General features: G+C 35.6%; 1 protein-coding gene across 1 annotated transcript in view; it reads left to right on the forward strand.

The window, feature by feature from the left end:
* Positions 1 to 8,693: 8,693 nt before the first annotated feature.
* Positions 8,694 to 16,227, forward strand: part of LOC131065570 (UPF0613 protein PB24D3.06c) — a 145,275-nt gene continuing 137,741 nt past the window's right edge. Inside the window, exons 1-2 of the mRNA XM_058000126.2 lie at positions 8,694 to 8,969; positions 9,815 to 9,891. Of these exons, the coding sequence (XP_057856109.2) occupies positions 8,796 to 8,969; positions 9,815 to 9,891 (251 nt within the window). The 5' untranslated portion in view covers positions 8,694 to 8,795. The remainder of the gene's footprint in view (positions 8,970 to 9,814; positions 9,892 to 16,227) is intronic.

Below are 16,227 nucleotides of genomic sequence, written 5' to 3' on the forward strand. Positions count from 1 at the left end.
TAAATTTTGGAAGTGTACTTTTAATACTAAATGCATGTTGTTTTGCTCAATACACAGATAAATGAAAAGCAATTATCTCAAATATATGAGAATTCATTAATTAGGTAAATATTACCCTCAACCTACTCTAAGCTTCCAAGTTCAGTGCATAACAATAATTAAAGTATCTTTATTAGCAAACAATCTTAACCTTTTTTTGACACAATAAATACTCTCACCCACATTCAAGGCCGAGAGACCTTCAATCACAATTAAGTAATATGAGGGTTTTGGTAACCCGTTCACATATTTTACATAATATTATATTTATTAACATGGAACTTTGGTTGATAAATTCCATAAAAAGCTAGCTGGCTGGAAGGGCTCTCTTCTTAGCCAAGCTGGTAAGGTTCAATTGTTGAAGTCAACTCTTCAAAGTATCCCTGTTTATTCCATGAGCCTTTTCAAAATTCCTGCCAAGTATGTAGAGGTTATTGAAAAGATCCAAAGAACTTTTTTGTGGACAGGGATTGAGGAGAAAAAGAGAATGAATCTGATTGCATGCGACAAGGTCTGAAGCCAATAAGAAAGGGAGGTCTGGGTCTTAGAAGAATTAGAGACATGAATGAATACCTAATGGCAAAGCAGATCTGGAGAGGGTATAAAAATCAGGGAGAATGGAAACAGATTTGGGACAATAAGTATAAAAAGCAATGTCCCACTCTTCAAAGTTTCCTCAAAGAGGAAGATATCCCAATCGGTTCCAATATTTGGAAAAATGTCACTAGAACAAGAGATTTAATTGTTAGAGGAGCAAAATGGAAGATGGGGAATGGGAATCTCATCAAATTCTGGGAAGATTCCTGGTTGCTCGAGTCCCCTTTGACTGAAATCCCAGAGTGGAGTAGATTCCATATCAGTGCAAGGAAATATATGGATCAATGGTGGGTGATTATTGGTAAGATGGATAGTGGAAGGATTTATCTCAGGTGGATGAGACCTTGGGAAGTCTGAACAAAACTATGAACTCCATGGTAGTGGTGGAAGAAGAAGATCAATTAATATGGAAACTCACTGCAAATGGTAAATTCAACGTGGCTTCTCTCTACTATCATAAGTACTCTAATATGGAGAGTCCTTGCTGGGCCAAGGCCTGGGTAAAAGGCCTTACCCCTAAGATCAATACTTTTTCTAGACAACCCTTCAAGATAAAATTCTAACTATTGATAACCTCGAAAAAAGAGGTATGTGTATGCCAAGTGTTTGTTTTCTTTGCTTGCAGAATGAAGAGACCATCAACCATTTGCTCTTTCACTGCCCTTTTTATGTTGAGGTTTGGGGAAGATGTCTGGATCAATTCAAAATCAGTTGGAGTTTCCCAGAGTCAATTCAAGAGGTTTTTAATTCTTGGTACCATCCTTCAAAGAACAAATTTACTACTTTGTTGTGGAAACTAGCTCTGCCCCATATGTGTTGGGGTATATGAAAAGAGAGGAACGAAAGAGTCTTCAGAGAGAAGGTGTCTAAGGCTCAAATTGTGTTTGAGAAAATTAAAAGAAATATAGTGGAAAATATGAATATAATAGGTGGTATTGCAGAACCTCAAGACAAGGATGATCAAGCTATTTTCAAAAAGTGGAGACTAAAAGCTTGTGAACACTTTCAGAATGATCCTAGAGAGGGAGTGATATGGGAAAGCCCACCCAACAGATGGATGAAAATTAACTTTGATGGTGCATCAAAGGGCAATCCTAGGATTGCAGGATGTGGGGTGGTCCTTAGGGATGAATGGGGAAGATGCAAAATTATAAAAAGTATACCCATTGGTAATCAGACAAATCATGTAGCTGAAGCTATGGTTGCTTATCGTGGGATGGTCCTGGCTAAGGAAGCCAAATGCACTAAAGTCTAGTGTGAAGGAGATTCATTAAATATAATAAATTGTCTGAATAAGAAGTTACCTCCTTCTTGGACAATTAGCAATTTTATTAAGGCGGCAAGGAAAATTAGTGAGGAATTTGAAATGTGTGTTTTTACATGTGTATAGGGAAGCAAACTCATGCACAGACTGGGCGGCCAACCTGGCTTGCCAAACGAAAGATATTATTACTAGTTATGGAGAGAGTGAGCTCGCATGTAATATGAAATCTCTGCTCGATTTGGACCGTATCCAGACGAAGCTACGTGGCACCATCAAATATAATTTCTAAATGCCCCCTCCTCTTTCTACGAAGCAAGGTTATTATGGAGGTAATAAGTATTTATTCATGTGTCTTTTAATTATTGTTTGGCATGGATTCTGGGTATTTTATCAAGGCATCCACTTAAACCAGAGAAGAAGATTAGTAGCTGAGAGAAGGAAATTTAGAGACAGTGAAGGAAAAATGGGAGAAAATAAAAAAAGGTTCAAACCTACCTCCTGCTCGGATCAGAGGAAGAACAGGGAAGTGTGGGATATCCTTCAGGAGGGGGGTTTAAGTGTGTTTATGGAGAGGCTTAGTGGGAAAGATCCTGTGGTCACCAAACATTTTATCAAGAACTAGAAGAGTGGTAAAATCTTGGTCGGGTCCCAAGTGATGACTGTAGATGAGGATATAATTGCTGAAGCTACGAGGATGATCAGGGAGGGCATGAAATTTTATAGGGACCGTAGCATCTCCGATAAAGCTGCAGAGAAATTCCCTGTAACAGATGATGAGAGGAAGAAAATGGTTAAAGTTGACAATTCCTATCATTCCCCGAAATGGATATGTAGGCCATGGAGGTTTTTTTTATTCGCTACTATTACTTATATCACTTTGGATGGTAGGTTTACCAGAGCCTATGGTCACCATTTTGTTTTGCTCAACCATTTTCACCATAGGGAAAAGGTGAGTTTGTCGTATTACCTGGCCTGCTCTATGGACCACACTATCAAGGAGATTCAGAAAGATCCTAAAGGTGACCATGCCCTGCACTAGGGTCTTATGGCTCTAGTCTATAAAGTGCTTAAAGGGAAGAGTATTGAAAAACCTATAAAAGGAAAATATGCTAGAAATGAGGACACGGAGAGTGAAGCCAATGACTTCAACTTTGATTTGGAGATTGAGGGTGACTTGGAGGAGAGTAGCAAAAAAGGTAGGAATAAGGCTAAGAGGAAAAGGATTGTGGTGGATTCAGAAATTTCGAAGTATGAGGCCGAATCCTTTGAAGGGAAATTTATCAAAAAAAAGAAAGGGAAAGTTACTGGAAAGCAAATGCAAAGGAAGAAGACAAGTAAGGAAAGCAATATAGAAATCTGCCAAATCCTGATTGATTCTGAAGAAGAAGCAGAGGAGAATAAAAAGGATGAGGGATAGGATAAGGAGGGGGAGGAGAACCAGGTCACGGACAACATTGAGGGTTTGAATGCCCAAGATATGCAGAAAGAGGAGCAAGAAGAAAAAAGTGGTAAGATTAGTGACTATGTTGGTGAGAATGCGACTATAAAGGGTTTTTGTGAGACTGTTGGTACGATGGTGAAGGATATTGGTAGCTTGAAGAAAGATATGCCGAATGTCAAAAGAGCTACGGTGGGAAAGAAACCCCTGACGAAAAATGTTAAAGAATTGGTAGTTTCTATTAATAATGTAGAAGCCATTGAAAGCATGGTGGGTAAAATAATTGCCACTGAAAAAAAGGTTAAAGAGATGGAAGAAAATAAGGAGGCGAAAGAAATGGAGACTGTTATGAACAATCTGGGTAGCAGAATTGATAAGATGGAACTCACTATTAAGAAGATTGCAGAACAAAACTTCCAGATCCTTAAAGCTTCAGTGGATAACATGAACATCCTGATCAATAGATTTGAGAGCAATACTGAGAAGGATGTTGATAAGGAACAACCAGACAAAAAAGGCCATGAGAAGAGAACCAGAGCCAATACTAGGATCAAGGGCGACATCAAAGGTCGTGAGCTAGAGGAGTTAAAGACTTCAGTGGACAACATGAAGCTGATGGTTGTCCAAGTTAAGGATATTATGAAAAGCATATAACTGTCTCTGTATCTGTCTTGGTAGTTGTCTTGTTTTCTTGTCTTTTTACTATCGTTCTGCTTTCCGGATGCTATCTTTTCTTGGTGTTTTAATGTAATGTTATGTTTTAAAGGTAGTGATCCCTTTTTGTTAGGTTGGGATCTATTTTAACTTTTGAAGTGATCAGGCACAATGTTTTCTAGTTATTTCTATATTTCCTGCTTTGTAAAAGGTTCGGGTTCCTTTCAAAAACCTGCTTTTACTTAATCAAAACATGGTAGTTTATAATCAAAATGATATAATTTGATAACACTCAATAGAAAATTTATTTATAAATTTGGTTTCCTTTTTGAAATACCTACCTTAACATGTTATGAGTAGTTAACAATGCCCATCAAAGTACAATACACACTATAATATACAATAACTTATAGGATGATTTCATATTAAATAAAAGGCCATTTCATGTAATAACAAAGACATTACATATGAATAGCTCATTCAAGTATTATCACAACCCATTTATGTGCATGTTCGAGTATGTTTGAGTAATGGCATAGACCTTCACTATACAAACCATTTGAGTAATAACACAAACCTAGTGGTTTATACTATGACTAATATTTGGTTAAGCATATTGAGCTTGATAGATTCAATATACAAACCTATCTAGCCAATATTTTCACATACTAATAAAAATATATAACACTTGACATGGTATTTTACAGAGGTCTAACTTTCACCATTGCAAGCTTGTATGGAGATGAACCACATGCACATGGTTGGAGAGAGAGATAAAATATTAGAGTTATCATATTTGACCCTTTTTGTTGAAAAATATATTGAGTTGAGGGTATTCTTTTCAATGATTTTAGCTTAGAACGATTTGAAGATAAGGCCAATGTAAAATGAATGCAATTGAATACCTTTAAATACAAGGATATAATAATAAATCATATAAATGCATGTTAAGTTGGCTCTAGTTGGGAAAAAATATGTCAAAATCTAAATTTGAATATTTAAAATGAAGGGTCAAATCCATAAATACAAGGTTGACCCCACATTTAAAAAATAATACAAGATATGGTAATGATCAAATCAAGGTGGGTAATATATAAGAATAGATGCATAAAGACCACAATTAATACACCTTTTAAATTTATATATTGAAATGTGCAAATGCAAGAATAAAACAAGAGACACATTGCATTAAGTTCTTGCCAATAGCGTGATTGTTTGTGTTAGTCTAAAGATTTAATTAGTGCTATATATATATATATACATATACGTATACATATATACATATACATACATATATAGATACATACATACATATATAGATACATACATATATATGTGTGTGTGTACATATATATGTATATGTATATAAATATATACATATATGTACATATGTACATATATATATATATATATATATATATATATATATATATATGTATGTATGTATGTATGTATGTATGTATGTATGTATGTATGTATATGTATATGTATATGTATACATATATACATATATGTATATGTATAATCTATACATATACATATATGTATATATGTATACATATACATATACATATACACATATACATATACATATACATATATATATGTATATGTATATATGTATATGTCTATGTATACATATACATATATATGTATATGTATATGTATATGTATATGTATATGTATATATATATATACATATATATATGTATATGTATATGTATATGTATATGTATATGTATATACATATATATATGTATATGTATATGTATATATATATACATATATATATGTATATGTATATGTATATATATACATATATATATACATATATATACATATGTATATGTATATGTATATGTATATACATATATATATATGTATATATATACATATATATATGTATATATATACATATATATATATGTATATATATACATATATATATATGTATATATATATGTATATATATGTAGATATATATGTATATATATGTATACATATATATGTATATATATATACATATATATGTAGATATATATATATACATATATATACATATATATATATATATATCTATATATATATATATATGTATATATATATATATGTATATATATATATATGTATATATATATATATATGTATATATATATATATACATATATATATATATACATATATATATATATATATATATATATATGTATATATATATATATATATATATATGTTTAAGTTTTTAACTTTTGAGGATGAAAATCCCAAAAGATGATGCCAAATAGTCTTAAGATTAAGAAATATATAATTTTTAAGTTTTTAACCTTCGAAGATGAAAATCCCAAAAGATGATTTGCTATAGTCTAAAGATTAGGAAATATATATTTTTTAAGTTTTTAACTTTTGAGGATAAAAATCCCAAGAGATGATACATCAACAAAAGTATACCAATATGAAAAAAATTAGAGCACAAATATAACCAGAATAATATAACATATTAAAATATGGAAAAATTCATATGTAGATGGAGGATGAATTGAAATCAATAAAATAATTACAAATTGTTAAATTGTAGGTAGAAATAAGTTTCAAATTAAATTATTTTGCCACATTCCATATCTATATGTCTGCCATTCAAAAAATTAATAGGTTTAACAATTTAAGCACAAAACTTAAAGCATTAAAACTTTTTTATATTATCTTTTTTAATAGTTAAATGTACACTCAAAACTCAAATTGATGTATAACTAATATAATAAATAATAAATTTATAATTGATCATGATGTTTGATAAAATTGCATAATTTTTTTAATTAAATATTCTACATCAGTTTTAAAAAAAACAACAAAGCCTTATAAAACTTACTATCAAATAATTTTGAGTTATTAATGAAAATAATAGATCATAAATTTTTTTCCCCAAGATCATATTTTTCTAAATACAAAAATATTTCTAACAAATGAAAGTGCTCTTGTCCTCAACAAATTTGACCTCTGCCAAAACTCCATACCGTCTTGGCTCCCCTGTGACCCCTAACTTTGCCTCTCTAGCAATTAACAACAAGCCACCTCCTTTGGGGTTAAGAAGACGAGGAAGAACAAGGGACCCTCTCCCGCTGCCAAGACACAAAGGATTGATGTTGATGGTGAGGTTGAAATGGAGGTCGAGGAGGATGCGAGTAGGAGTGCAAGTGCCAATCATAGGTGCTACAACAGGCTGGCTGGGCACTCGTTGGGTATGCTTGTTGAACAAATTTTGGTGGGGTATGAGGAAGATTCTAAGGAGGAGAACTCTGTTGAAAGTGAGGAGGTAGCGAAAAATGAAGATAACGAAGATGGCACATGGAAAGCTGAGAGCTTGGCTAAATATTCCAGCAAGGGTTCTGAACAGAGTGACAAGAATGAACCTTTGGACCTCACCTAAGAAGTGATGCCAAATGAGGTGGACAACAAAGGCGATAGTGGGAGTTTATGTGCCACGTGTAAGACTACTGTAGAGGAATTGGAGGCCCTGAAAAAGAAGGTGTTGGAGATTGAGAAGAAGATGCTGAATGTGTATAATTTCAAATTGCGTGTCACACATAGCTTGACTACCTCAATGTGCCTAATGTAGAAGAAGGTTCTTGGCAAGGATGCTGATGCTGAAGGGAATTACAAGGAATTGTTCAAGTTCCTTATTGAAGACTGGAGCAATGTGCTCAAGTAGTTTGTTCTGACTAGTTCTTGATGGTTTTTTTGTCGTCTTTTGCTAGTCCTAAGACTTTGTTTCGCCTTTTATTTGCTACTAACATTGTTTATGATATATTCAATTACTATAAGTATGTTTCTATTAGTTTAGTGTTAAAGCGTTGTTAGTGTTAATGCCCCCTATAGAATGTTAGTATTAAAAACTAGCACCCTTATTTTTATTGCTTTTTAATATCAAAAACAAATTTGACCTCTAATTTATATAAACTATATAACAAAAATAATAATAAATATAATTTTTTTAAAAATAAATAAAAAATATTAATATTTTACAACAATAAATTTACTTATTAAATAGTTGTAAATAAAATAAAAATAAAAATATATAATTAAATTATCAATTAATATTAATATTTTAATTATTTTTCAAAATTTTTAAATCCAAAAACAAAAACAAAATATTATTATAGCTGGAAAATTAATAAAACAAATTTCAAAACCTAGGTACTTTGTCATAGAGAAAATTCAAATCCCAATGCCACTTTCTAATCATTGTAATTTTTAATGAAAGATAAATGAGTACCATTAAAACAAACACAATGAAGATAGGCAAACCTAAAAGGTTAAATTAGAAATAAATTTTAAACAAAATAAATCTACCTCTCAGGGCATTTAATTTGTTAAATTTATCACATAAATTGGTATTAAATATTTCTATTACATTAATATTTTCAAATAAATTATAAATAAAATTTTGATTCTCATGATTTGACATTTGATTTATTAAATAATTTTTTTTTCAACTATTTAAAATAAAAAATTAAATATAATTATAAAAGTTTTGTTAATTTTTTTTTAACTTTATATTATGATTAATTAAATTTAAAAAAAATAGAATTAAATTATTCCATAAGAAATATAATTAAAAACAAAGACAGGTAACAACCTTCACAGCAAACTACACCATTTTTTTTTAAATATGTAAATATAAAATCATTATCACACTGACAAAATAATTAGGGAATGGCTTGGATTATACAAATTTGATCATACCAAATATAGAGAGAGTGGAGAGAGAAAATACCAGGGGTCATACGTGATCCTCCTAGTCAGCAAATGAGAGCAAGTTCGAAAAGCAGCTCCTTGGTGTCTACCTGCATCTCCTATCTCAGACCAGGTTCAAGCACAAGCAAAAACAGTAACACTGTGGACAACAGAAGTAGATCTATTATGCCTCGGAATTCTCAATTCAATGGTGTGCTTTTTAAGTACGGCCCCAAATCTATACAGGTATGCTTTTTCATCCAATCACATCTTATAGTTTGATTGAGCTATCCTGTCAAAAAGGATTTCGAGTATTCTCAATTTTAGTTTGATTGACAGAATATGTCAAAGGGGATTTCAACTATTCTCAATTTTTGTTTGATTGACGTATCGTGTCAAGGGGATTTCAAGTATTTTCAATTTTATGGAGCAAAGGATGTACTAGCGAACACTGTGAGAGGTTAATATTTTTCTTTGAATTTTTGATCTTTTCCCTCCACATGCTGTAGTAAGTACATGCCTGCGCAATTGAAATCGGAAGTGGACAGCTAATATAGTTTTCTCTAGTGCCATTAGACCAAAAAGCTATATTTTTAGAGAAATCTCCTAACTAGGTTAATTTTGAATTGGTGCGGGTCACGGTTCAAATGCTATTCACACTTATTTAGAACCATGAGTTTAAAGCTTAGCGGTTAATAAATTGCCAAACAGTGATATCCACTGGTCAGTGGAGATAAGGTGAGCCCCATGAAGTTGAACTGAGTACATTACATCACTGTGCAGTTCTGTGAATGGTCAAATAGTAAAGCCCCGCAATTGTGTAGCCAGCATAATAGCTTTGTTTACCCTGTTGGGCGTCAATCAAAAATGTTTTGACCACGTAACTAGCGGTGAACTTGGCTCTTTGCTCTTGTTTGATCTAGCAACACAAATACAAAAACCGTACTTTATGTCATCAGACACCTTTTATTTTCTTTCCATTTTATGGATGCTCCGTTATAGATAATTTATTAATCTGAATCATTATGCGTAGCTTCATATGTATATTTAGTTGATTTCAGGAAAAGCTAATAAAAGAATTGACTTTGCAGATTGCTTTCAAAACTGGGGATTTTAAGCAGCAAGTCATTTTCATCGGAGGTCTCACAGACGGCCTTTTGGCAACAGAGTATGTCAAACATGTGCATCTTCAAAGATAATGCCAGATCTGAATTTGTGTAGTACTGCAATGTTGCCTTACATCCAGGACTTCATGTTCTAATTTTGAAATTGTAATTTCATGCTCATAAAAACTCTATAAAGAGAAACAACCAAGGATTGTAAAGATGTAAAAGGAACAATTTAGTTCCAGTATGACTGAAATTTTTGCCTCTTTGCATAGCAAGGAATGATCAATAGTGTCAGTGCCTGCTTACTTTATGTTTTCATTCTGCCCCGAAGACTATCTTCTGCCTAGGCACTATTGTATTTGTCACTTTTGGATTTAATTTTCAAACAGTAGCTCGTGAAATAACATGTTCATAATGAAAACGTGGTACTGTTGAATTTCCATTTATATTTGTTTAATTTTAGGATTGTTGTCTATCTTGTGGAGTACTTAAATTTTTATCTCCAGTTTAGTTGTAGAAGCAAACTCATTCAAGCCCGTATCCACGACTTGTGCATGGATTTCATGTCTGTGTTATCAAGTAAACTCTAACTTTTTTCCCTGCAAGTAGCTTACCACATTAATAGTTCGTTGGCCAGCCAATTAGTTGGTCAACCAACCAACCAATTGCTCAGCATTGAATGATTTGGTTGACAACTTAATTGGTAATAAAGCGAGAAAAGAAAGAAGCAGAAAGTAAAAGAGTAGTTAAATGGTGTTACGAACTCAGTTGTAAACAGTGCAACTGCTGCAAATTCTAGGTCGATACCCCAGGTTGGAAATTGGGAAAAAGGATCTACAAGTGGGTATATTGAAGGTCTGAGATTTCTTGAATTTTCTGCTGTAAAGCCTAGTTCTGAAGCTTAACTTGAAAATAAAAATTTATTGAAACTACGGTACAAATCTGGAAACTAAAAATTACTTTAGGACAGAAAAAATAACTGAAAATCTTTGGAAGTAGTTGAAGAAATCTTCAATTGAATTTCAATTTCTACTTTGCCCAGAAAAATGAAAAAACATAGAACTTCACATCCACATTTCCCTTTGAGATATTTTGTTTTATATTTATATTCTTTCTAACCATTGTGTTTTATGAATAATGATATAACTCACATGGATGGCAATTGTAAGAGAGGGGTGGTTGAGGGGCATAGTCTGGACATGAAGCTTTTTTGATCTAGAAGCAGACGTTGGGGTGTAAGTCCTCCATTTGATTCTCTCTCTCTCTCTCTCTTTCTCCTTTTGAATGCATCCACTTTTGGCTTAATAGGCCTAAGGGTGAGGTAGCCACTCGTTTGCTTTACTATGCTGGGAGAATATAGCTTCTTTTGTCCTTATTCAGGACTCAACATGGACTCCACTTTTCCAGTCCCAGATTTCATCCCCTCCGTTATTCTCATTATTAAGGGCCATGGTCATTTGCCTGCCATTAGCTCATGCCTTATGCAGCATCCAAGGGCTTAAAAAGAAACTCTTGATATTTTAACCTGTAATCTCTTTTCCTCATCCGACAATCCCTCTCTTCCCATCTTATTGTGCTGGGAAAATTCATTGTTTTGAGTATTAACTAATACCATTTTGTTTTGCACCTTAAGTGACTTCTCATAGTGGTCCGTTTGATCGCTTGATGGATTTTTTTTTTTTTTGACAAGCAAGCAAGTCGTTACTCCAGGAGCTTAGAAGAACATTTGGGTAAGAAGAGGTAATTATAGCCAATGTGCCACTTTACTAATGATTCAAAGCACTTTTTGATCTTTAGGTAGACTATCACTCCGGTTATCCTTAGAAAGATTTTCTCATAGTTCACTGGCCTGGCGATTGTCTGACTCATTTCTAAGTCCCTGCAACTGCTACTGCTCCTGCTCCAGCATCAATAGCACTGGGAGCTTTATAGACTGTTGGAAATATTACATCTATATTAGCATAGTTTATTCATTAGGTTGATAAGTAAGCATTATGTTGGAGATGGTGTTGTCATAGATGTCAAAGCTGCAGTCAATGTTAATGTTAAAGGTGCTGTCAGTGTTGTCATTGATGTCAAGATATCTGGAAGTTGCTACAGCTGCAAGGCACTTGAAGGACAGTTTCAAGTATCTTGGATAGATTTCTTATTGTCATCATGATGTTCCGGTATCAGCTGTCCTGTTTGTCTAGCACTTGTGCGATTATGTGGAAGTATTTGTTGGTTCATAATCAGTATGTGTGTTCAGTTGCTTCGTCATGACATTTGGCTCTGCATTCTACCACAATTGTATGTTATGGCTTGCGGTTTGGAAGTTAAGTAAAACTACACATGAAGTATCATATTCCAAAGTTTCAGAAGATTCGGTCAAGAGGACAGAAAGCTAGAAGTGATAGAGTGCTCACTGTGCTAGTTGGCCAACTGTGCTGATGTTCTGAATTGATGCACCAGAGAAAGATAATGTGTGCCGGTTGAAGGAAGTGTGTGAATTATTTGGGACCAATTGAGTTTATGTTGGGTAATATATAGTTTGTTCCCACTCCTGGTGTAACATGTGCGCTTTAGGACCGAGCCAACTACACATTTAGTTAAGAAATTTGTTTGTGGCGGATTTGCGGATATTGTAATTATGTTCTAGGCTGACATATGAATGTAATTATCTTTGTAATGCATATATATTGTTGATCTAGGTTCATTCCTAGTGTGGGTGTGTTAAGTAAGTGTGGCGGAAGAGTTGTGCAAGCTTCTTATTCAATTAACCAAGGTTAATTAAGGTATGCGAATCAAGTTGCAAATCCTTTACATACCGAGAGAGTGTTTTGTAGTAGATCAGATCTGGCTGATGGTGTAGTTTGAGTTTGGAAGGTCCGCAAAATTCTTACCTTGTTGTACTTGAGGTTGGTGCCTCATAATTTGAGTTTGTGGTTAGTTCCTGTCTTAGGGGATTGGTGTCTCCTGTAGGTTGGTGCTTGCAAATTGATCGTAAGGGGATTGGCGTCTCCAGTGGGTTGGTGCCTGTTGTCACAAAAGCTTGCACCCTTGCTGAGCTATCAACTCAACAACCTCGTGAAACATGGAAACAACCCCGAAGTGTGGGACCTTGCGCAAGGGGGTTGAATCTCCGGAGAAGGCCGACTTCCTTCCCAATCCAAGTGCAGGTGTTGAACCAACTCAACACTACAAATCTTACTTCTAAGCCTATCCTAATAGTTTGCAGAGGAAAAGGGAAGAGAGAAATGCTTAAAATGAAAGGAGGTGATGCACCAAGATAAGAGACGTTTCTCTCCCCACCCAAAATGGCACAAAGAATCAACTGAAATACCTAGGAGATGCACAAACTTCAGTTGCACGAATGACCTCAACGCACGTATGGAGGTTAGAACTTGTTGAATGTCAAGAGGGGAGAAGGTTTCCCACAAGTCACACCCAGAAACAGGTTAACACAACATATATGTGAAAGAAAGCCACAAACATACACTTATAATGAAGGTATGAACACATACGCAACATACATAAGCTGAAGTAAGGCAAGAATGATGATTTCAATTCATTATAAGGCCAATGGCCAGACTTATAGTTGCAGAAATGCAAGATAAATACAAATTTTTAAGAGAAGTGAAAGAGCATAGAATAGCTCAAGCCAATAGGGAGAGAACCCTTTACAATGAGGCATGACAACCTTATATAGAAAACTGGTTGCAAGAGTTGTTGGAGCATTAAAAACCTTGAGTGTCGATCACACCATCTAGAAGTGTTGCAAGCCGGAAGGAAGTTGGGAAGACTTAGGCTTGGGATCTCGGAACTTCGGGATTCTGGAGTTTGGGGGGGGGGAAGGACTAAGGAAGGAACTTCGGAACCTCGGAGTTCCGGGGAAGGGAAGAGGCGACTAAGGAAGGAACTGCAGAACCTCAGGGTTCCGGAGTTTCGGGGAAGGGAAAAAAGGCTAAGAAAGGAACTGGAAAAAAGGCTAAGGAACTTTGGGGTTCTGGAGTTCCAAGGAAGAGAAGAAGGCAAAGGAAAGGAACTTCGGAACCTCGGGGTTCTGAAGTTCCGGGGAAGAGTGAAGGAGGCTTAGCAACGTGGGAACTTCGGGAGTTCGGAGTTCCGGGGTTGAAGACTTCCTCCAGACAAGACAACACTTGACACTTATAATTCCACTGCTTTTCTCTTTGATCAACTGGGGCAACGTTGGTCTATGGAACATATCTCTGATTGGTTCTCACTGATGGACCAAGGGTGTCATAAAATGACAAGATTTTTGGCGACCTCTGCGAGATGCTTGCTTGTTAAGGATGAAGTCCAGAAGCCTTGAGCATCCATTGGGCATCGAGTCATTAAAAAGACCCAAAACATGTGTGCACCATCACTTGGAGGGAAACTGGAAACTAGAGCACACACCCTCTTAAGGAGAATGTGGCAGGTGCACAAGCACTTATGAAAGTAAAACAACTTCTAGTCTAATATTTACATAGTCATCAACACCCTCTTTAGAAGCAGGGCTTGAGATGAATCCCATTCACTGGGATTGGAAGAACTTCGCCATCAAGCCTGGAGAGATGAAATGCATTGGCCTCCTTGCAACTAGTGATGACATATGGACCACTCTAGATAGCATCAAATTTGGAGTGTCGCCCAACTTTGGCTCTGTCTGCATCCCACTTTAGAACTAGATCTCCCTCTTTGAAGACCCTATTAGTAGCTTTTTTGTCAAAAACTCTCTTGACTTGTTCTTGATGAGTTTCAAGCGTATGCATAGCCTGACCTCTAACCTCCTCCAGCTCCATCACCTCAGCTAGCCTTATTGTCATGGCATCATTCTCCGTCAATTCCAGTTGATGTGCTAGTTCAAGAGAGGGTAACTTCAGGGAAGTTGGGAGTCTTGCTTCTTTCCCATATACCAGCATGAAAGGGGAGTTATTGATCACCCTCTTGGGTTTGATCCTGTCAGCCCATAAGGCTGTCCTCAACTTAGTATGCCACGACCTCCGGTTGTCTTCAATCGTCCTTTTAATTATTCCGATGAGGTTCTTGTTGGAAGATTCAGCTAAGCCATTACCCTGAGGGTAATAATTGGATGACGTCTTCAAGTATACACCATGCTTAATTGCCCAAGAACTGATTTGGGTTCCAACGAATGCCTTGGCATTATCTGATATGATGGTAGAGGGGACACCGAATCTTGTCACAATTCCATCAAGGAATTCCAATACTGAGGCCTCAGTGGCATCCCTCAATGCAATTGCCTTTGTCCACCTAGTGAAGTAGTCTGTTGCGGCCAAGCTCCACTTGTGGCCAGCACTAGAAGGTGGATTTATTATGCCAATGAAGTCTAAACCCCATTGCACGAATGGTTGATCTGCTCGGATAGGGTGAAGAGGTAGGGCAGCTAGTCTTTGTTTTCCAGAGAAGAAAGCACATTTCTTGCAATTATTCACCCATCTATGTGAGTCATTGAATTAGGATGACCAGTAATAACCAACCCTCATTATTTTGATAGTTGTAGTCCTTGCAGAGAAGTGCCCCCATTAAGAGCCATCATGAAATTCTTCTAACAATCTACTGACTTGATTTTGCTCGATACATCTTAACAAGAATCCATTAGAGTCTCTTCGAAAAAGGGTGCCATCCACTAAGACATAGGGGATGGACTGCAACCTGAAATGCTTTCTTTTGGTCCTATCCAAACCTTGGGGGTATCTACCTTCCATTAAGAAGGTGGTCATGTCACTTACCCAATTGAATTGAGTGTTGTTGCTAGTTGGTTGATCCTCTTGTAACACAAGGGTGACCTCTGGAGTAGTCTTAGAAGATGAGACAAGCTGTTCACATAGGCCCCTGCCTCTTACAAGCTTGGTGATCTTGATGTTGATGTCATATTCCATGACCTTGGTTATCCACCCAACCCTCTTCTCGCTGATGTCCTTGTTTAAAAGGAAATCCTTGACACTTGCATGTGGAACTAAAAGCTGGATCCTGTTGTTAGACAACATGTGTATGAACTTTTTTAATGCCCTTACAACAACGAGGACCTGCTTCTCTACATAGCTATACTTAAGCTCATAGTCCTCTAACCCCTCACTAAAGAAAGCAATAGGTTGCTCCAAATTATCATTGTTCAACTGTGTTAGGACAGCTGAGATGTTGGATTCTCCTCTGAAGGTATAGAGGATAAAATCCCTTTCATAGTTAGGGTTGACAAGGGTAGGGGCCTGAGCAATTGCTTGTTTAATCTCTTCAAAACCGGCCCTTCCCTCCTTGGCCCAACTGAAAACCAAATTTTTCTTCAACATGGAGGTGGGTTTTACCATGGTGGCAAGGTTGGGAATGAACCTCCTCACAAAGTTGATCCTACCAAGGAAACTTTGCAATCCCTTCGTGTGACTGGGGAGTGGGAG

The sequence above is a fragment of the Cryptomeria japonica genome, chromosome 1, assembly GCF_030272615.1.
Source record: "Cryptomeria japonica chromosome 1, Sugi_1.0, whole genome shotgun sequence".
In the NCBI taxonomy this organism is placed as follows: domain Eukaryota; kingdom Viridiplantae; phylum Streptophyta; class Pinopsida; order Cupressales; family Cupressaceae; genus Cryptomeria; species Cryptomeria japonica.